Source organism: Pezoporus wallicus, unplaced genomic scaffold, assembly GCF_028554395.1.
Source record: "Pezoporus wallicus isolate ANWC-B61680 ecotype Strahan unplaced genomic scaffold, APGP_CSIRO_Pwel_v1 contig_1181, whole genome shotgun sequence".
NCBI classification, from domain to species: domain Eukaryota; kingdom Metazoa; phylum Chordata; class Aves; order Psittaciformes; family Psittacidae; genus Pezoporus; species Pezoporus wallicus.
The window spans coordinates 193967-216003 of NW_026641428.1; the positions used below are offsets into that span (position 1 = coordinate 193967).

General features: G+C 45.0%; 1 protein-coding gene across 7 annotated transcripts in view; it reads left to right on the top strand.

The window, feature by feature from the left end:
- CAMK2G (calcium/calmodulin dependent protein kinase II gamma) overlaps positions 1–22037 on the top strand; it is a 95155-nt gene that overhangs the window by 32731 nt on the left and 40387 nt on the right. For all 7 annotated transcript variants that reach the window (XM_057423689.1, XM_057423691.1, XM_057423690.1 and 4 more), the window contains exons 3-11: positions 6983–7037; positions 7636–7701; positions 10532–10604; positions 13686–13788; positions 14768–14851; positions 15702–15796; positions 18346–18468; positions 20772–20855; positions 21482–21524. In XM_057423689.1, coding sequence (XP_057279672.1) covers positions 6983–7037; positions 7636–7701; positions 10532–10604; positions 13686–13788; positions 14768–14851; positions 15702–15796; positions 18346–18468; positions 20772–20855; positions 21482–21524 — 726 coding nt within the window. The remainder of the gene's footprint in view (positions 1–6982; positions 7038–7635; positions 7702–10531; positions 10605–13685; positions 13789–14767; positions 14852–15701; positions 15797–18345; positions 18469–20771; positions 20856–21481; positions 21525–22037) is intronic.

Below are 22037 nucleotides of genomic sequence, written 5' to 3' on the forward strand. Positions count from 1 at the left end.
CACAATTTCATGCTTTTTAATAGCAACTTTTTAATTAAAAGGAGAGTCCTTTTGGAAGCAGCCTGAGCAGCTGCAGCTGAATTCTGTGTGTTTAATGTAATTAGAGGAACAGCTGGGGTGGGAGCTGAGCACCCAGCTCACAGGCAGTTGCAGGTTGGTGGTGACTCCTTGCGGGGCAGGCCTCCTGAGCGATGTGAGCCGTGTGGGAAGTGTCCTGGCACACAGCCAGGCTCGGAGGTGTGGGACAATTCCCATCCTGGCTGCCCAGGCTGGCAAGCAGCTGGGAAAGCGGGGAGTGGGTGGTAGCCATCTGCGTCAGTTGACTTGTCACTCGTGCTGCCACAGACAATGGTGCTCAGTGCGCAGTCTGTCGGGCCGTGGGTATGTGTGTCTGTAGTGTCAGCATCTTCTGGTATGCTGGAAGGTATCTATGGAAGAGGGCATCAGGCAGGTTTTAGCCTCCAGTTTTATTCTGCTTCTTCTGGCATGCACAGCCTCTTGAAATATGCCTCTTGTGGTATCACCTCTTCTGTTTCTCCATGATATAGGCAAATGTCTGATTGGAAACTGCTGAGAAGTGAAGCTGTGGCTGTTTCTAATGAGTGGCTGGCCTTTAAATAGCATTGTTCAGGCCAGAAGATCCCAGAACATTTTCCAGTTTGCACTACTAAGCTTGAGTGCAGGAGTACATATGTTGCAATTACCACCACCTAGGAGACAACCAGAAATCCCTGTTGCCACGTATTAGCTCTACTGAAGGTACTGCAACATGGGCTACTTGAGAGTCCCAAATATTATATAATCACAGCACACAGTGTGTGGTGGTGCACAGGTAGTTGGCTGATAGTGTCCTTTACATTCCCATAATATCCACATGCTTTACACTTAGCAACACCAGTGGACTTAAATTTAGCAGACAAGATTATCCTACTCAATAGCTTGAGCACTGTCCCTAAGGACAGGCAAAGACCAGTGGTATGTAGGAGCCTATGTTACCATTTCCTTAGCAGAGACGAGTAATTGCAAAGTGAAGATAATGGAAATTGGCCCATGAAATTATTCTTCTGTTTGTGTATTTGCCTTTTGTTGGGATCTTGATTAGTACTTTGCTTGCTGAGATTTACTTTGCAGCAGGTTGCCAGAAACGGCCCTGAGTTACAAGAGCCTACCTCCCCAACCATGGGCTGGTCTCTCACTCAGCCCTGCTCCTCTGTTTGCTGTGGATGTGGAATATAGGGGAATGTTCGTCCTGGGCCTTTTACATGTGACCTTTTAACAGTGAGATGCCTGTTCCTTTGCAATGTCCCTTTATGTTCCTGTAGTTCAGGTAGACTTTTATAAGAAATGAAAGCTCTTTGCTGATTTCTTCATGATTCACTTCAGCTTTTGCATTCACAGAGACTTGCTTTGCGTGACGCAGCAGCAATTTACATTGGTTGTTAGGCTGCTACAGTTTGTGTGAGGGTGATTTTCCCCTTGTGCTTACTTGCTTAGTATCACACTCGCATCACACTCACGCAGCGTCAGGGAACTGCAGCTGCCTGTACAGGGTCACTTTATTCAGGCTGGGAATGGAAACCATGTGGCTTACTTACTGTATTGCTGTTTCTCACTAAAATGCTTAATTTTCTGTAGTTAATACCATGACTTATCAGTACTTTTTTTTCCTAAAATAAAAACTGTACATGCATGAGGATTTTGAACCACTTTGAAGTATCAGTTTGAAGTTTTGTTCTTGAGGCAAGATTTCCAGCAAGACTGAAGACAGCAGGCAGAGAACCGTAATAGTCACAGCAGATGTTCTTAGAAAGCACTTGAACTCCTGATACCCAGCTGCTGTTAGGTTCAGTAACCGCAGCATGTCCCCTTGAGCCGCTCACTGTGATATCTGGCTTTGTGCAAATGCTCTGGGTTGCATCAGGGCCTCAGGCCTGACTTAAACACCCACACAGGACAGATGCGTAGCTTGCATCAGGTGGGGTTGAAGGTCTGAGGTTTCGGGGAAAGGGGGTGATTTGGTCTCTCTGTTTTTAATGTTGTTAGTTATTTTAACAGAAGACCAGCTTTTTGGAGATGCTTCCTGTGCAGCTAAGATGCGTTTACATGGGATGAGGCTGGAGAGGAGACTGAGGGAAGAAAAGGATGCTTAAAGCATTTAGCTAGGTTGTGCCTTGTGTGTAGTGATGCATTGCAGCTCTTTAACAGTGCAGGGTTACAGGTTTGCATTTAAAATTGGAGGGACAGATTTAGGTAGCGGTCTCTCATTACATTTGGTGGAGTACCACTACAGTACCAGATTCAGGACTGTATATGAAGAAAGTTAGACAAGTGGTGAGGCACACTTTCTGCTGACCGACCAGCTGGTACTGGTGCAGATGATATTTCTACCTAACTGTCTGTAATGATTCTGCTCCTTTGGATAGCATTTGTTCTGGCATTGCTTAGTACTGCTGTGGGGTTTTATTTATTATTTCTGAAGTTATCTGTAAGACTTGACAGTCGTAGAAATCAGATGGGCTTGTGAGCAATACAAGCCCTCCATTCTTTGTGTGGATGGGAGTGTTCTGTGCTTTAAAACCTTGGGTAAAGTCTTTCACTGTATCCTGTAACTGATTTAGAACCTGACTAAATCAGGCACTGATTTGTCTGACTTGCTTCTGTTTTCTTTCTTACTCCCCTCTCCTTGACTGTTCTTGCTAACTGTTGTAGTACATGCTCTTTCATCCATCAGAGACCTTTGACGTGGGAACAGTCATCAGGTGACCCTGGCTGTGTGTGGTGTTGGCAGGAACTGATTTCCCCCATCTGTAAGAATCCCTGTGTTAAGAGTGTTTGTCTAGGAAGAAATATGGTTTGAACTGCTGCTTCTGGGTGACAGAATCAGTTACTAGAAATAATCTACTTCATCTTCTGGTGAACAGAGATCAGGTTCCTTGGCAAGTACTGGGCTCTTTTGTAGTTTGATCATCTTTTGGAAGACCCAGTGTTGCTGTTGAGCAACTTCCCTGTTGCTGTGACTTGAAACTCTTCTTATCACTTTTTGTGTGTATTTGTCTAGCCTGCAGCTAGGCATAGATGTCACTGCTCCCCTGACAAGAGCTAGCAAGAAAAAGGGTTCAGTAATATTTTTGAAGAAAAGGTTAACTGGATGAATACTTGTAATTCTCCATTTTTCTTATCATGGATAGTCAGTTCTGGAGAATCCTTTACTCTCCAGTGTCTACAAATTATTGTATTTCTCACCCTTTCCTATCAACAGGTTACACAGGTATGAGCAGCTTGTGTGGACTCTGCTCAACTGCCTGGGTGAACCTGAACTTGTGGTAGTAATGGAGATCAGAATCACGGAATGGTTGGGGCTGGAAATGACCCCTGGAGATCATCTAGTCCAACCCCCCGGCTAAAGCAGATTAACCTAGAGCAGGTTGCACAGAGTCACGTCCAGGCAGGTTTGGAATATGTCTAGAGGAGACTCCACAACCTCTCTGGGCAGCCCTGTTCCAGGGCCCTGTGACTCTCAAAGTAGTTTTTACTTGTATTCAGATGGAACTTCCTGTGTTTCAGTTTGTGCCCATTGTCCCTTATCCTGTTGCTGGGCAGCATCCTCTCAATACTCACCCGTCTGATATTTGTATGCATGAAGATCCTCTCTCAAGTCATCTCTTCTTCAGGCTAAACAGGCCCAGCTCTCAGCCTTTCCTCATATGAGTGATGCTCCAGTCCCCTAATCATCTTCATAGCCCTCCACTGGACCCTCTGCAGTAGCTCCTTGTCTTTCTTGAACTGATGAGCCAGAACTGGACACAGTATTCCAGATGTGGCCACACTAGGGCAGGGTAGAGAAAGGGAGGATCACCTCTGTTGACTTGCTGGTCACATTCTTCCTAATGCAGCCCAGGATACCGCTGGCCTTTTGGCCACAAGGCACATGGCTGGCTCTTGGTTAATTTGTCCACCAAGACTCCCATGTCCTCTTCCACAAAACTGCTTTCCAGCAGGTCAAGACCCCTCATTGCTGCCCTGCACCTCACTTTAAGCCTAATGTTTTGAGCTGTTACTAACTATTCCCATGGGAGGGCTGCTGTCATCTTTCCTATAGCTTTTCTGGAGTTTGCTGCTGCATCATGTACTCCATGAGCTTTGTTACCTCAGCAGATTAAATCCTGGGCAGATTTTGTTCCAGCGTCGCTCTGGGCCATAGCGAGGGGGCAGCTCCCTTGTTAAGTTACTGACCTGCCTCCAAGGCCTTCTTTTGCTGTGCAGCCCTAGGGCAATGTACGGTGTCAGTATTTATGGACTGCCTCTGTCCTTCTGTCATTGTTCCTCACCTAAGGATGCAAATAGTGTTTTACAGTCCTTGAAGGCTCTTTCTGGTGCCTCTGCCAGCTGAATTGTGACTTCCTTTCCTTTTCTTAATGTATCTGTCAAAACTTCTCAGGGCAAAGAAATAGCACCGATCAGCTTATTTGTTTTATTTTCTGACATAATTTGCTGCTTGCATCTTTACGTCAAAGTTTATCGTTCACTATTTCTCACTTCTACCTGCAGATGTGTTTGCTGTTCCTTTTTCATGGCCACTGCTGTCAGCTTGCTGGTGGCTGTGCTCCTCCTCTGTCATGATTTCACTCATACTGCTCTCCTCTCTGCTTGATTTCTTGCAGCGCTTTGATGACCTTTCAGGTGCCAGAGGAAGGAGAATGCTCTCTTGTGCACACTGAGTGTGACCAGACATGAGCTTGTTAACACATTCGGCTTTCCTTGAAGTTTCTCCATCTGTTCTCTCTTCATAAGGGCTCTTCACAGACTTTTGCCTGTGTTCTGGGCCTCAGCTGTTGTTCATGTGCTGGTCTCCTGCATTCACTTCAAATAGTCTTGGGCACTGGAGTGAAAACTGCTCTTCCCTGGGAATCCAAGTGTCCGTTTCAGCCATTTCCCATCTTGTTTCCAGTCTTGAATGGAAAATCTTTCTCCTAGAAAATACCTTTCTCACTTGCATTTCTGTAATGCTGCCTTTGTTAGTTTCTGGCAGCTGCTCAGGACACAAGTTTTCTGTAAATACAAAATTGTATTACAATGAAGTTATTATAAAGCCAACTAAAACGGCTTACTTGGAAGAAGATCTTTATTGCAGTGAATGATTTGAGGATCACAGTTCCTAAAGGTGATGTGTCTCTGTTTTCATGCTGTAGGAACAGCATGTTGCATCTGAAACACCTGTGGTACTGGTACTCTAGCTGTACTTGCTTGTTTGTGGCATTACTCTGGGTGAAGTGCTCCTCCCAGACCCCTGTGGTTAGATGCAGTAGAAATGCTAAGGAAAGGAAACTGGTCAAGGGGCCAGGTCAGAGAGCTTGTAGATAAAGGCAAAGAAAATACAGGAAAGCATAGGCAGAAAGAATAAGGAAAGTATGAAATCCTTTTAGGAAAGGTACTGGCAGTGGACTCTGCACATCTGTGCTACTCTCAATTTTGACTTTGTGTGTGTTTGCGTGCATGTGGGAGGGTGCCTTAGCAAATGAGAGTTGCAAGGAGAGGGGAGAGCATTGAGAACATTTGCAGAAGCTGTTCCATATGAGGTAGGAGCATGTGCCAAGTGCTAGTTTGAAACGTTCCCAAGGCAGTGATGATAGCTGATGTCATGCACCAGTAAGAGGTGCAAACTGACCTCTTAATACTGGCAGAGAGAAAATCATTATGTTGAGAAAAGTCAAGGCAGGTCACCTGTATGTGGCAGAAAAAGGAAGACAGGGAAGAGAGGCAAAGGTACCGAAGCAGGATAACAAGATTTTTCTTGTAGGGATGAGAACAGTAACGTTACTTTGGTCAATACTTGATTAAAAGGTGTGACAGTGACTGAGACACAGCCTAGTTTCAGCTAAGTGCTTCAGTTGGGTGAATCAACAGGGGAAGACTGTAGATGGTCATGTGAGGACAACAAGTCCTGGTCAGGGTGTGAAGGTTGAGGCATCGAAGCAAACAGGATTGCTAGCTTGCAACTCTGGCAGGGAAAGTAGTGATGTTTTCCAGCAGGGGAGGAAGCAAAGAGCAGGGTAGGTAGCAATATGAAATTAAGGGCTTTGTTTTTTCCCAGGTGAGAATTAGTGCCTAGGTGTCCAATAAGCATCAAAGAAATTGAGATTTTGATTCAGACAGGATGAAATGGGACTCTTCTGGCTGCATAGATACAGTAGTTATTGCCAGTGTGTAAGGTGGGGAAAGCAGGACAGAGCCCTGAAGACCTCACAATACCAGGGGACAGTGGCCCATCATGGAGGCAACCCCAGCCCTGTAAGTTAAAGCAGACAAGGAAATGGAAAAGATGAAGGTTAATTTAGGCAATAGGAGGAGAACTCAGGGAGAGGATAGGTAAGGAAGCTGAAGGAGAATGAAATTGTGAGAAGGGGAATGTCTGTAACAAACAGATCAGAAATAAATTGAGACAAGGAACTGGCTCTGAATTTTGTGTAAGGATTTGGAGCATAAGTCAGAATGAAGTGAGGCAAAGGAAAGAAAAGGAGGGAACTTCATGGAGCTTTGCAGATCAAAGGCAGAAGGGACATCAGTGGCACTGACATGTGGATGAGGCTGGAAGTCAATTTTGGGGGTGAGGGATTGTTTGGAAATTCTGAAAATGGCTTGTTTGGGGAAATAAGAATGGGTGGGGAGAAATGGCAAAACAGGAGCATGGAGAAAAGAGTAGGCAGATGTGAAAGGAGGGTACTGAAGTGTTAGACAAGGAGAATGAACAGGAGGTCAAAGATATTTAGAGTTTGTTTTGACGCTGGGGAGGGGTGGGTGTATGTGAAGGACACCCATCTGTTCCTTTGAGATAATGGAAGGAGCACACAAAGTGAAGGGCATGGGGAATTAATAGACTGATTGGGTTGAGGGAGAACTTGGCTGTGTGCACGGGTTTGATTTGTGAAGTGTCATATTTGCTACATGCTCTGTAAACCTCCATTTCTTGATTATATTTTTGCAGTGCGGCTCCATGACAGTATTTCAGAAGAAGGTTTCCATTACCTCGTCTTTGATCTGTAAGTGTCTGTCTTTGGCTTTGATGCTTCACCAGTGATACAGGCACGTGGATGCTTGACTAAGAGTGGAATAAAAAGCGCCTGCATTAGTATAATTCTCCCTTCCTTTTTAGAGACCTGTAGATACCTCTGGCCTATTTGACAGAAATCCATAGACTGTGTGGTAGGGGATGGACCAGAAAGACTCCTAGCAGCAGGTGTAGGTGTGGGATGGCAAAGGATGGCTATCCTGCATAGGGAGGCCGCTTGACTGCTGTCTCTGAGGCAGTCTGGAGGGGGCTGATGAGGATTGTTCTGCTCAAGCTTAGCCTACCCAAGCTTAGCATATACTAAGCCCTGTAGAGGCACATGGGCAATTTGTGTGCAGTGTGTCAACAGTGTCCTGTACACTGCTGGTGAAGTGGCAGTCCAAGGGGTCAGTCATATGGATATATCAGTGGTGGTACTGTGCTGGTGGAGCTCTGCCCTGAATTTCTGTGCTGCAGGTCCCCCCATAGGCTGCTGGAAAGAGCCCAGAGAGATGGCTGCATATGCCCTGTGCAGCCTTAAGCTAAAGATGCACAGGCTCTGTAACCTGCCTTGTTGTTTTGCACTCCAGGGTTACAGGTGGGGAGCTCTTTGAGGATATTGTTGCCAGAGAATACTACAGTGAAGCAGATGCCAGGTAAGACTGTTTACAGACCCCCCTGTGTGTGTGCCACATGCATTGGCAAGTAGGATGAGTTTCCTGACTCCTGTTCTGTGCATGGCTTTGTTCTGACACTCTTGTTTCCCGTCTGGAAAATATTCCTCTTTCTGCTATCAGTGTAAACTATTGTCACCGGTCAGCCTAACACACCACAGCTCTAGCCCTTGTTGATTGCACAGCACTGCCATCTTTGCCACTTACAGATGCCGTGCTCTTTGCTGGGAGACCCATTGGTAGCAGCTTTGTCTGCCTGATCTTTCTGGTAGTTGATGACAGTGTGTCCCTAGTGAGCAAGTGTTGGCCTGTGGCTGTGAGAGCACTGTCTGCTTGTCCTCTGGTGTAGGGTTCTAGTGATGTGCCATTGCTGTTGTGCAGACCCATTCAGTTTGCCCATGTCTAGATAATGGTTTATGGGGCAGGGGGGAGAGCGGGCTTTGAAAGCTATGTTTCTGTGGAAGTCCTCTCTGTGAGCTGGGTGGCACAATGAAAAGAGGCACAATGTGAGAACAGCCTTCATATTTTAATTTTAAAAAGATTTAGAGTTATGCCCTTCTTTTTTGGAGTGTGTCCCCCCTCTCCCATGTGTGAGCTTCCTGAAGTGGCTTGTGCTTGTCCCTTTGCTGTTTATGCTGGGTCAGTGTTTTGTATAGCAGTAGAGAACGGTATTCTCTGACCTGTCTGTCTGCTGAACTTGCAGTGTTTGGAATCAAAGCCGGGATTAAGCAGCTCTTGTTCTGCTTTAGCAGGGTCTGGGAGTGGCATGATGGTGACATTTCACCTCATCTTATTCTGCACCCATGTTCTTATCTAATCCTAACCTTTGCTGGAACAGGAATTAGGGAAGCCGTGAGAGGAGAGGGGTAAGAAGGGAGCAGTGGGTGCTGCTGCAGGGTAACCTTGGTAGGCAGTACTGTGAAGAAGATCAAACTGAGTGTGAGGAAATATAGAGCATGACCTGATAGTTAAGAGGAATTTGTGGGTGCTTATTTGCTTTCCCTCTTGTAGGCTTACGGCCTCTGTCTTCTAGGCATTGCATGATGCTTTTAAGTGAGGCATTGCACCATGCACTCCATTGTGAGCTGTCTGCTGATGGGGAAGGCCAGTGGGCTCGTAATCTCTGATGAGCTTCTGGCAGAGAGGTCTGAGAGCCCTGTAGATGTATTCAGTGGGCTGCACAGATGTTATAGGCACAGCATCTCAGACAGATACACAGTCATTCAAGCCGTTCTGCCTTGAAGTTGGAAAGTTATGAGGTTATCAATCATCATCCTTCATCCTGTCCCTTTTGCCAGTGGCTGTTCCCTGAAGTGGTCAAGAGCTGGCAGTGACCAGCACTGCTCAGGAAAATTATGGCAGGGTTAGGGGAAGAGGAGAACAGTCTGTTTCTCTGCAAGGCTTCCTCAGGGTGCTCAGCCCTCTGACTGTCAGCTGGCCAGGTCTCGCAGTGCCCACAAGATGACAGGGTGAAACTCCTCCCTTTCTCTCCCCATGCTGAGCTGAATTCCAGAGCAGGCTGGGAGAGCGAGGGAGTGAGGTCCGTGCCAATCCGCTGTGCTTGGCTCGCCTGGGACACCTCACACTTTTGCCATTTTTGGCCAGAAAATCTCCCTCGCTCAGACTCAGCTCTGTTCTAATTATACATTTTTGTTTTGGGAGCGGGCAGATATTCATGGACTCCGACCCTGAGGATTGTACTGCCAGCTCTGGAGGGCGAGGGTAGCAAATACGCAGTGCCGCACCTAATCTTCCCTTCCTCCCCTCACCCTCTTCCCATCCTCCCCTCACCCTCTTCCCATCTTTTCCAGTAGCCAGTTTCTTTTCCCTCAAATATTTCACTCATTTCAAATCTGTTCTCCTGAGATTTGTACAGTTCGGTTGAGGGGACTGACTGATCCTGCAGTGAGGGCGCAGAGTCACCCGAGCTGCTCACATCTCGGTGCTTGCTGCTCAGCCACAGTTGTCTGAATGCCTACTGTATTCCACATTCAACCTTGGGAGCTGAGTGAACATTTAGTGGAAGAGATGTTTTCAACCAGAAATCTCGCCCATGGGTGTGTAGCACTGTCCTTAAGCGACAGGTGTAAATAACATCTTGCTTTTGCCCCTGTGGTTGCAGCAGTGAAAGTGGCAGAGACTGGGTTTTCTGTGAGAGAGGGGAGTGCAGCATACTGCACTTAACGGGGAATGAGTCTGCTTTTCAGATCGCTACCCCCTTAAGTGGGATCTGTACTTAAAAGGCACCCAGCAAGCGGGTGTGTGTGCACATTGTGTATGTAAAGTGCTTGAGATGCTGCTCTGAAAGCTTTGCAAACTGGCAGGCACCCAGGAGTTGTCATCCTGAATTTGCTGGGGGAGGTTGCTGCTCTCTGAAAGTTTATTCTGTGCTCAGGACTAGCCCAGCTGAATGCTTCCTGAAGTGATTTGGTCTTGCTTACCCAATTTTGGCTGCTGTTTGTAGACACTTGGGTGCCTCGGTTCTCCTGTATGGGGTGCTTACTGAAGGGACAAGTGAGACGCTTAGTGTAATGGGGAGGAAAGGAAGGAAGTGATGGGAGGTAGGAGGTAGGCTTTGTGGCCCTGCTATAGATAGAGTGTTTAGCATCCTGTTGCTGAAAGTGCTGTGAGTGTCCAGCTGTGATGGTACTGAGCTATGCCATCCAGTGGACGTGGTGAAGGGATTCAGCCTGGGGTCTTGAGCTCTCCCTGGAACAAATATAAAAGCTAGGGAAACAGTTCTGGGATGAGATGAGATGCCAAGTATATGTTTATGTATGCATAACTGTGTGTCTTTCCCTTTATTTTTCAGCCACTGTATTCATCAGATACTGGAGAGTGTGAATCACATTCACCAGCATGATATCGTGCACAGGGACTTGAAGGTAATACTTCCTCCGTGCCATGAAGGCTGAGGAGAGCAGCCAGGGGATCATTGGACGAGGCAAGACAGGGATATACTGTGTTGCCAGCTGGCAGGGCTCTTTCACTTGAAAAGGGCTCAGGGGTTCCTGAAGCACAAGTTTGTTCCTTCAGAGTTTTCTAGAGGGTGTGCTGAACTCCTGAGGAATTTCTCAGTCTTCATGAGCCTTGCCAGCTCTCAGCCTCTCTGAGACAGCTCCAGGATGGAGTAGTTGTGAACCTTGGAGTGCAGTAGACTTTCAGAGAAACTTGGGTAGGATTCATTATAATGAAGGACACTTTCTAGTTTGCCATTGAAGAGATCTCTGGAGACCTGGGGCAATCTCTGTTCAATCTGCCAGGTTGAGTTTGTCTGCACAGAGCATGTATATTTTTGTTCTGCGCTATTGCCAAACACATGCCATTGGGCTAGGGCAGAGCTGCTCAACAAGAACTTTTCACGTCATTTCTTCCTTCTCTCATCAGTAGAAGCTCTTTTAATGTAAATCCAAAACTGCTGGCCAGTCAAACACCGGGTGAATAGATAGACCATTTGCCACATTATAATGCATTTATAGACCCAGAACCTCTGCAGTGTAAGTTGCTTTAACTCCCTTCCCACGCAGTGCCAGCTGTACTGGGAGCTGGGCAGGCTCCAGAATGAAGAGTTTTGTGCGGGAAGGTCTGCCTGCCCTGCAGCCCTCTCTGTCTAAAGTGGGAATGGTGATGGCCACCAGAGGTCGAGTTAAGTTAATGCAGGATGACACATGCTACCACTGCTGGTTTTGGTTTGTTATACGTTGCATAAGGGGAAGAGTACAAAAATATATTTCAGAGAGCAAGGTAAAGGCATGTTGCAAGCTTGGTGGCAGTGTTCTCCCAGTGTTTAGATCTAGTGGGCAGCTGTTCACCCTTAGTGTTTCTGGCAAGCTCCCATGCAACACTTTTGGCCTTCTGATTTGGAGCACTGTGAAAAGATGCAAGCTGTCTATTGAAGAGTGGCTGCTTTGGAATAGACCTGACATCTTCTTTTGATAAAGCAGCCTTCAAGAGGCACTACTGCCCAAAATTAGGGCCTCTATGAGTATCAGTACAGTTTTCCAGTACAGGATGATTTAAGTTTTCCTTCGCATCCTGTGTTCGGGTATAATCTGTTTTGCTTCCCAAGTTTTGTTTGTGTGAAAGTTGTGAACTTCTTTAGAACTTACCAGCTGCTGGACACTCCCCACGGCAGTTAATGTGTTTCTTCTGTTGCTTGCTCTGATTCACTGAAGCTATCCAGGCCTGAAGAGTAGCCATTCCTTTTAGCAATAAAAGATCCTGTGCTCTTCATTTAATATTTAGCTCCTTGCCAAAAGCTTGGCCTTCAGGATCAGTGTGTAATAACTGCAGAGCTTGCTTCAAGAGAAGTTTTTTGCACCTCCCTCTCATAAGCCTGCTTTTGGCTGGCATGCTCTTAAAAGACCTTCAAATGTTGAGCTGCCCATAGGGATTGCAAGAAATTAGGGAGTTCGTTCACATCCTTACCAAAAAGCATGTGAAACCTGGGACAACCCATATTTATGTTGGCAAACATGCACATGGATAAGCACCATTTGCCTTAAGGTGTTTGTAGCTTTATTTTAGAAGCACATAGTTTCTAATTTCACTATTTCTTAGTCAAGCCAAGCCCAGGTGTGATCTGAACTTGGGAGAGATTTTCAGATTTCATTGGTCTTCCACTTGAGGGATTTGTTTACACTGGTGAATTTTCACCAATGTAGTTTGATTAACACAGTCTTTTCCACTTCCCGTACAGTGAAAAGCCAGTGACATCCAAATATATTGAGACTCAGTTCCTCTCCCTTCCATGCTGCTTCTGGCAAGGACTGTGATGGGCAGGGCTGTTCTCCCTTCATTCAAAGCAGAAGCAAGGCATGTACCCAGTACTTTAAGGCAGGTGAATGAGTAAAGCATCATGTTCCTGTCAGACAGAACAGGGATAGAGGATTGTCGTGGGATGAAACTGGTGAGCAGGCTGCAAAAAAGACCTTCATCAGATTTGTGAAACTGAGACAAGTTTCTGTTTCTGGATTTCCAGTTTTCCATCTTGCTTGTTAAAAAAATCAAATTGATATGAATAGCACAAATTATCAGAGGGAGGTAGGATGAGAACTCACATTTGTCTGGCCTATCTACAAGTTGGATTTCCTGCAGAGGTGTAATAGCCACCACCTTAAAGGCCCTGGGATTCCAAAAGATCCCATGTAACTATCTGCTTTTGTGCTTCAGAGGAAGCTGCTGACACTCAGTCGAATTTTTGGAATTGTGTTAAGCCTCCTGCTGAAGTCCTTTGCTGGAACACAACAGAATTATGATCAGAGTGAGATTCATGTGAGGGGCAAAAGTCTCCCTTTCCTGGCACATCAGGGAAGTGGCATGCTTGCTTGTTATATATGTGATGGCAGCAGTAACAAGACAGCATATTTTATGCTGCTGTAAATACATAGCATGAAGAAACAGCTTACAAGGATACTCACTGCTGCGCTGCTCATGCCAATTTGAGGCTGAGGCTTTTTCTGTTAGGGATGAAAGCTACTCACTATCTAGATGATGCCTTCCCACATTACAGTGGTGGATTTGGCAGCCCTTATTAGCATCATATTTACTTTTCCAGTGCCTTGGGGATCATGTAATGTTCATGGGGAGAAACATCACTGCAGATTGTATCTACTACATCCTTTCCCCCCACCTCTCAATTACTCTCTGCAGGGATGCCAGAAACAAATTTTGGGTTCTGTGCTGCAGGAACTGTACTGCCAGTGCCCTCTGGTGTCAGCATGTAATATGTGGGCTGGGTGAGGAGAGGCTCTGGCTCCCACAGGGGTTTATGTTAGGCTTCAGGTTTTTCTGCCACTGTAGGTTAAGGCCATTTGTTTCTGTTGCTCTGTCTTCACCTGAACAACTTTAGTACATGCCTGCTAAATTCAGTCAGCAGATTGAATTCAGTTATGTGAATACTGAGGTAGGAGAGTTTAACAAGGGTGTCAGTCTTTCATTCTTACCCCCTTTTCTCTTCTCCGCAGCCTGAGAATTTACTACTGGCAAGTAAATGTAAGGGTGCTGCTGTCAAACTGGCTGACTTCGGACTGGCTATAGAAGTCCAGGGAGAGCAGCAGGCCTGGTTTGGTAAGACTGTTTGACCTTTCCCACTTTTGCTTCCCCCTTTCCTGGTGGCTGGTTGAGTTGCACCCTTCCTGAATACTCTCTCTCAGCTCTTCCAACATGTTTGTGTGTATGTAGCATTGCTGCTTCCTTTCCAAGCATCTCAGCCTCTGGGTCCTTGGGCATGAACCTAGGTGCGATAGAGGAAAGAATATGATAAATAAAAAGAGAAAAAATGTCTGTGTATTTCTCTATTCTTGGTTTACAGTAGGTGCTGGTGTCAGAGATGAATGCAGCTGCTAAGTTTAGAGCCTGATCTGAACTTTCCTACTGCTCAGGAGTGTACACATCTTGAATTCTTTTGGTCATTTTACAGAAATGCATTTAACCTGGCCTGCCTCAGGCACATTTGGATCTGGCCTTATCTTTGTTTAGAATCATAGAATAGTTAGGGTTGGAAAGGACCTTAAGATCATCTAGTTCCAAACCCCCTGCCATGGTCAGGGACACCTCACACTAAACCATGTCACCCAAGGCTTTGGCTAAAGCATAATTAGAAATGAGACCTTCTCAGGCTAAACATCATCTCCAAGACTTTGCAGTGCTGCAGAGATTCTGGAGAGATGGCTGCTGCTCCTGGTCTGCCCTCACCATTTGGAACACAATCAAATGTGTTCCATATGGGTCTTGTGTTTTCAAACACCAAGCCATTATATGTAACAGTGATCTAAGGCCTGGCATATGTTTGTGCCCAGCTGGTTGACATGGTATCTCTCTTTTCTGTTCTTCCTGCACTGCATAGACACTCAATCCCATCTGATCTCCCCTTTCCCCTCCCTGCCTTTTTGTTGGTTTACTAAGGGGTAGCTCTAGCAAATATGAGATGAAGGGTGGGAAATGGATTTTTGGAATTTGTTGGTTACCACTAGTGGATTTTATGATATGGCAAGATCTCTTCTGCTTGGGTACTGTTAAGTACTTCATGTCATCCATTTCCTGGCAGGATTTGCTGGCACTCCAGGCTACCTCTCCCCTGAAGTCTTAAGAAAAGATCCTTATGGAAAACCAGTGGATATATGGGCATGTGGTAAGATTCTGTTAAAGTGTTTTACAATTAAACAACACCGTTTCATGTAGAAGAGCAATTGCTTATAACCTATTGCTGGGAGGGTATGCAGTGCTCCTTCTTGGGTGGAGAGATGAAGGCACACTTGAGGATAAGCACTTTGTGTAGATGGAGTTAATAGTGGAGTCTGAACTCATTTGGCTCTGGCTCCTAATTCTTTCCTCGGGCCATCTGTCAGATGTTTGAGACTCAAGAGATAGGACCTGTCTATGCTTTGCAGAGTCAGTTGTTTAGGTAACTGTAGCAATTTCCTATTACTCTATGTAGCAGATGAAATACCGAAGAGAAATGACTTTTTTTTAAAGGAAATAATTAAGTGTAAATGTATCTGGGACTGATAAGTTAAAAAATATGTGATATCAGTGTTGCCTGATGTGCACTAAATGGTTCTCTGCAGGCCAAGAGTGTTAGCTTTGGCAGTGTCATTTTTGTCCCAGGATCATGCACAGTAAGCATGTAAAACCACAGTCCTTACCAAACAATCACTTTCTGCCCAGCAGCCCCAGGGAATGTGGCTTCATTTTATTCTGAGAGCAGCTAGGAGTTGTGGCTCACCAGCCATGATAGCCACAGGAGGGTAGAAGGACATCATGCACCTTGTTCTAGCTCCTGGCACATGAAGTGCCAGGGTGAGGTTCAGCAGAGGAGAGGTTTGCACTGTCTTTCTCTACCTCAGAAGACTAAATATGATGGCAAATGAAGATATAGAGCAGTCATTACCTTGGGAACTGTCAAGAGGGAAGGAAGAGGGGCTGAAGGAATAATTGGCATATTAGCCTAACCATAGTGTATCTGTGTCTCTCCCTCCCAGGAGTGATTCTGTACATATTACTAGTGGGGTACCCTCCCTTTTGGGATGAAGATCAGCACAAACTCTATCAGCAGATCAAAGCCGGAGCCTATGACGTAAGGGCACTTTCTTGCTGAGTACCTGCATGGGTGTAGAAGCCATCCAAAACATGGCACTATCTTACTTGATGTTTAGCAGCAGGCCCCAAGCTACTGTGCAGAGCGATGTTTGGCATGTTCATACACCTTGTCTTCACTGCCTGGGATACAGTCCTCTTTGGGGCTTCTGAAAGGATATGTGGAAACATTGCAGTGGGCACCTAGATGTTGCTGGTTGTTAGGGAGATGCAGAGCTGAAAATGCAGGTGATGGGAAATGGTGTCCTCTAGTGCATTTACCACAAAGTGCTGCAGATGTAGCCAATGTTAATTCTTTCAGGGTAGCAGAGGGAAGGTAGAAAGGAGGAGTCTGTCTTTATCAAGGCCTAATTAAAAGTATGGGGAGGTATTCTATAGACTAATAGCTTAAATTATGGCCTGTGGTCTCCTCATTGCCATAGAGGAATTTCTTCCAGCAGTGGAAAGCATGGAGCCCAGTGAGAAGACTGTATGGCAGGGGCTTTTGGAGGGGTGGCTTTGAGGTGGGGATCAGCTTGGTGGGTTGGAGACTCTGGTAAAAAGCCAGTTCACGGAACAGTTTTCAGAGCAAGGCAAAACTGAGGTCTGAAAAGTGCTTGAAGGAGAGGAATAGCAAGCAGGTTAGTACTGGGAAGCAGAGTGGTGTAAAACGTGGTTTGGGTACCACAGCTTGAATGTTTGACATAAATTCTTCCATGTAAAGAAAGGCTTGGGAGGGACAAAGGAACTTCTGGAAATCCTAGTTTGAAGCGTGCAGGCATGAATATTGAGACAAGTTGGGGAGTTTGCTTTGTAGGCTGTCTTGTTATGTGTATTAAAAAAGAAAAGGCAAGGATTCTGGGGGATCCCAGTTGCCTCCCAGCCTCTGTGCCTGAGTCCATGAGAGCGGCTGTACTGGTGAGAACAAAGGTCTGTCTAACCCCATGTCCTGGCTCAGTGGCTATCTGAGTGAAAAGAAAGTGATAGCCTTAAATGGACTTGTGTTCTCTTGTCTTCCTGCCCCTCTCGTTTCTGTGTTGCTTGCTATTTTGCAGGAATTCTATTGATGAGGATTTTCAGAGCACTTCAGGGGTTAAATGTCTAACTCTTTCTGTAAGTCATGAGGAGTGAAGTGCCTGATACCTCCCACCTAAATGTTGTTTTTCAATTCTTGCCTATAATGAACAAGTTGCAGTAGATTCCTCCTCTGTTTTGCCTGGTAGGAAACAGCTCAAGTTTTACTTGTGTACCTGCCCCTGGTGTCTGTACCCCAACAGGCTAGTATGTACCGGACTAGTCTGTTGTTCTCTCTTGACCATAGAGGAAGTGGTAACTGTGAACTGGCCTTTGTGCTGTTGGGTAGGGGTTTTGCAAGGCATTACCATGAATACTTCAGAGTTTGGATGGGGGAAGGTGTCCTGGCTTGAAAGCTCAGTATCATAATTTCTGAGTTGTCTCTTGCAATGTTAGCAGAACAAATTTGTATAATGCCTTGCTGATGCCCGAGAACGCAGAAATAGGAGTATGTGTGAAACAAATGCAGTGGTATATTTTTAAGTCCCTACTGAGCAAAGCACAAAATGTAGGAGAAAAAAGATGGGATAAACTTTTTCTAAATAATGTAATACTGTAAGAAAGTGTTCTCAGGATGGATCAGTCTTTCCCCTCCCCTTAAAGACAGGGGACTTTATCCCAACAGCACATTTAGCTTTGTGTTCTCAAGTTCACCTCTGTTTGTACAGTAGATTCATAGGAGTGAGATGTACTGCATTTAATCTCAGCTGTCATCTATACCACATGCAAGCATCTGGAGGATGGTGTAAATATTCATCTTTATCATTACTGGAATTATAGGAGAGAGCAGTTACCTCTCATGGGTAGCTGAAATACTTGAGAATCTTCTCTTTGTTTCCATGCTTCTATATTCCCATCCACTATTACATCTCTCTTGCTCCCCAAGTAATGATTTCTAGTATGGTAGCTGCTTGCTAACAGCTTGATGGTGGGATGTTACACCTAAGTGGCTGGTATTGTTCCAGAATATTGTGCTCTGTGGTGGTGAAAGTGACCTGATGGGACGTTTTCTGTTAGCAGTTTTCACTTTCATAAGGTTTTGATGTAGTTAAGTGTTTGTGTTACAGCTTTTTAGCATGCTGGAGAAAGAGCAAGGTGGGGTAAAAAAATACTGCTTGTGTTTTTCACATCAGAACTCATGTTCTGACATATCTGTGACTTAGGTTTTTGACTGTTGAGTGTGAAAGAAATTCAAAGTTCTGAGTGATTCCCAGAAAGCTTTTAAATTGATAATCTACCTGTCTGTGTCTGGTGAATGCTACAGGTATGTCCTACTGTCTGGTACCATTCATTCACTGGATTCTGTACACTTTTTGTTCAGCGTGGGTTTTCAGAGTTGTGTTTTGCAAATGTGTTAGCCCTGGTATCAAAAGGGCAAAAGCTGGAATCCAGCTGGAATTCAGCTGTGTAGGAAGGAAAATCTCTTGTGCTAGTAGAAAACACTTTCACTTCATCTGTTCCTTCTTCCTCTTTCAGTTCCCATCACCTGAGTGGGACACTGTGACACCCGAAGCAAAGAATTTGATCAACCAGATGCTGACGATAAACCCGGCAAAGCGCATCACAGCTGACCAGGCTCTCAAACACCCATGGGTCTGTGTAAGTGCTTTCCGTTATTACAGACTGACTTGTGGTTTACCCTGAACTGACACATCAAGAAGACTTTGCTTTATAGGAACCCAGAAAATTTGAAATATTTCAAATTGTGATTATTTTGTTTTTTTCAAGGCTGACCTTCAACACAGCAACTTTGTTACACTATGGGACTTTACTGCCACTGTAGGGGGAAAAAACCCTTATTCTTTTAAAAGTCATGTGAATGTCCACAGTTTCTGGTTTTCCCCACATTCCCTCTTCTGATCCCTATTATCTTAAAATGTCATAGGGAGTTTGGCATCAGACAGAATATCTGAGGATTATTTTGTTCTTCATCTCTACTTCAGTTTATGGCATTGCATCTTTGCAACGTTGGAACATTTCTGCTGTGCTGCAGCTTAACTCGCTGTAAACTTGAAATCCGCAGAAGAGCTGTTGCTGTTCTGTGTATGTAGTTTCTGCCTTGTCAGACCCCACACATAAGTACTTTCCATCTTTTACAAAGATGGCAAGGAAATCCCAGAAATCAAGTGGGAGTGGGTGTAGGGAGGGCAGCAATGGTGTACTTTTATCTCTGCAGGATGAAATAGTTCCACCTAAGTCTAACCAGATGTTCTTGTAATACCGTAGCATAGTTCTGCTTTCTAGGATGTGCCTAGTGTGTTCCTTTGCCCATTTGTTCTTGAGAAATGATGGTTGTTTTTCACTTCCACCCCAGAACAACAGCTCAGGAATTTAAAATTACGTGAAAATCTGTGTAACAGGAGTGTAGTGTTTGCTGTAGTAATGTGAGTTCCTTGGAAGTCAAAACTTCACACTACCTGAGGCTTTGCATCTCTGTTTTTTCTCTTTGCATGCTTGTAATCAATAGCAGTTCTTGTATATTTAACTTTTGTCCCAGTGCCTGTAACCAAAGTTGTATGTATTACGATAGCTCGCTCCCTGTGGCAACATAATATAGAACAGTTCAGGAGAGACTTTCCTTCTCTGAGTTATGTGGAGTTCAGTTTCACTTCACAGCCATTTCAGCCTCTCACCCAAACTGCCTCCTATTAGTCTGTTGTTTCCATTTGCTTTGCAGTCTGTGTGTGTGTGCAACATGCGTTTTTCTTTTTGGGGATGTATTGCTCCTCTGATGTAAATATAGTAGGAAATCTTGAGTTTGTCTGAGACACCGAGTTCCCTAACATCACTGAACTGAAGTTTGTGTCCTGACTCTTGTAAGCCCACACTGAAAAACTGGACATCACTGTCACTCCTATGGAAGCCGGATGAACAGTGACCACCAAAGTTGTTAGAGGACAGTTTAGCTATGTTCTGCCTCTGTGCTGGCATGTGTACTGCATCAGGTGACCAGCTTTGATGGTAGGATCAGAGATTTCCCATGAAACTAGCTGAATATGAGCATGGTTTACAGTTATTTTGGGTATTGCAGAAGTTTTTCCAAGCAGGAGAAGGGTAATGGAGGGTTTGTTACACACTAATCTGCCAAGTTAGTAATTCACCCACTGTCCTTGTAAAGGGAATTCAGGCTTGTGGCTCTGTGCAAGAGCAACAGCTACTTTGGCATTAGTCTCTGGTTTCCTCATGTGCTCTAAATGCCAGGCAGCATCAGTCTCTGGTTTCCTCATGTGCTCTCAGTGACTGGCAACACTTCTGGGAAGTTCTCTTTTGCAGCTGATTTGATCCCAGTCTGCTGTGGTGACAGGTGTGCATCACTGGCTAGAGGTTATATGCTCAGGTTTTTGCTCTGGTACAATAGAGCTGTGTGATCTTTCCTCTTACACACTGAAAGTCTATTTCTGCAAAACTGATGCAAATATGCCGAGGCCTCTCCAAGTCAAGCACTTAGATTCAGGGAGTTGACATGTTCAGGAAGGCTACCGCTCACTAGTATTCATTTACCACTTGGAATTTCCCCTTAGAGCCATAACTAATGCAACCCAGATCTTTTCTGTAGTGCCTCTAACTCAGTCCCCCACGGACAAGCTTGTTCATTTGATTTTGTCTTACTGTCTTGGTTCATTTGTGTACCTGAGAGGCAGGGAACATTGATTCTCACCTATACCTCAGCCATAGAGTTTTTTGGGCACAGTCTTGTAATAGCCAGCCTAGATTTAACATGTCTTGCTGTATTGGGAAGTTAAGTTATGAAGTGTTGTAAGTGGTAGTGTTTTGCAGCCATGCAGTGGTGGGAGGCTTAGCCATGTCAGCTTGCATGTCATGGTTGTGTACAAGTGGTGCAAACTCCCATGGCTGATTTGGTTAGGGTATGTTCTTGATCTTTTGCTGTTCCTGTTTTTCAGCAACGATCCACTGTCGCTTCAATGATGCACAGGCAGGAGACTGTGGAATGCTTGAGAAAGTTCAATGCTAGAAGGAAGCTAAAAGTAAGTATATGTTAGTTTGCCTTAAGTTTGGTTTTAATCCTCTGAACTTGAGGTTAATATCTTCCTAGCAACAGTATTTTTCATTTTATGATTAGTTCGCTAACATTAGTGAAGTATCTTATGTGATCCTCCAGTACAGAGTACTAAAGCAGTTTGTTGAGGAGCTGGGTAGTTTCTGTCTCCAGAGCTGTAAGTTTCCAATGCCTCTACTGCCATATAATCACCCCTTCTACTTTATGCAAGAGGGTTGAAATAGAGCAACTAGTTCTTAAATCGTGGACCTCTTAGTTCTGATTACTCTCTGCTTCTCCGTAAGAGTATTATCAGTTGCCTGTAGCTGGGGCAAAGCCTGTGGCTTGTGCATTAAGCAGCTATCTGCTGTATGGAAGCTGGGAAACAACTGTGTGTCTAAGCTAACTCTTAATGCTATTTAGATTTCCAAGGCTATCCCTAGCTGCCACTCTAGAAAGACAGGACTTCAAGTGGTTCTGTCAAGTCCAACAGCCACATGTGGGAATCCTGGGTAGCACTGGAATATCTGACACACTGTGTTCTCCACGGGCCAGCCCAGCCCCTCTCTGAAGTGAGTGACACCATCTGTTATCCCTGCTTTCTCTTTCCCACAGGGTGCAATCCTCACAACAATGCTTGTGTCTCGGAATTTTTCAGGTAAGTTGCTCCTGTTTCTGTCCCTTTCTTGGTTTTGTTTTGTGTGAGTGACTTGGGAGATATTATAGCCATTTTGGGGTTGAGTAGGAAGGGAGGAAACATGCTTACAATTCATCATGGTGTAATGGTGGTTGCTTTGTCTTGGCTGGTGCCCAGTGTGAAATAAGAAGTAATTTGTTTGGGGAGGAGCACATGGTGCTCTATTCAGGTACAAAACTGAAGTAAAGTCAGCTGCCACAAACCTTTCATGGTACTTTGTTATCAGATTATTTTGGGGTAATACTAGCTGGTATTTGTTAGCTTTCCCCTGTGAAGCCAGGAGTCAAGAACTCGTATTAGGTAAGCAGTGATTCCTTTAGACTGAGATAAGGGCACAGGGCAAGTAATAATATTGGTGAGAATACGGACAGAAGCTATTTGGGTATTGTATTACTTTGACTCATCAAAAATGGGTCTGAAGTACCGAGCTATTAGAATTTTCCTTCTTGGAGTCTCAGAAGTGGTTTTCATCCT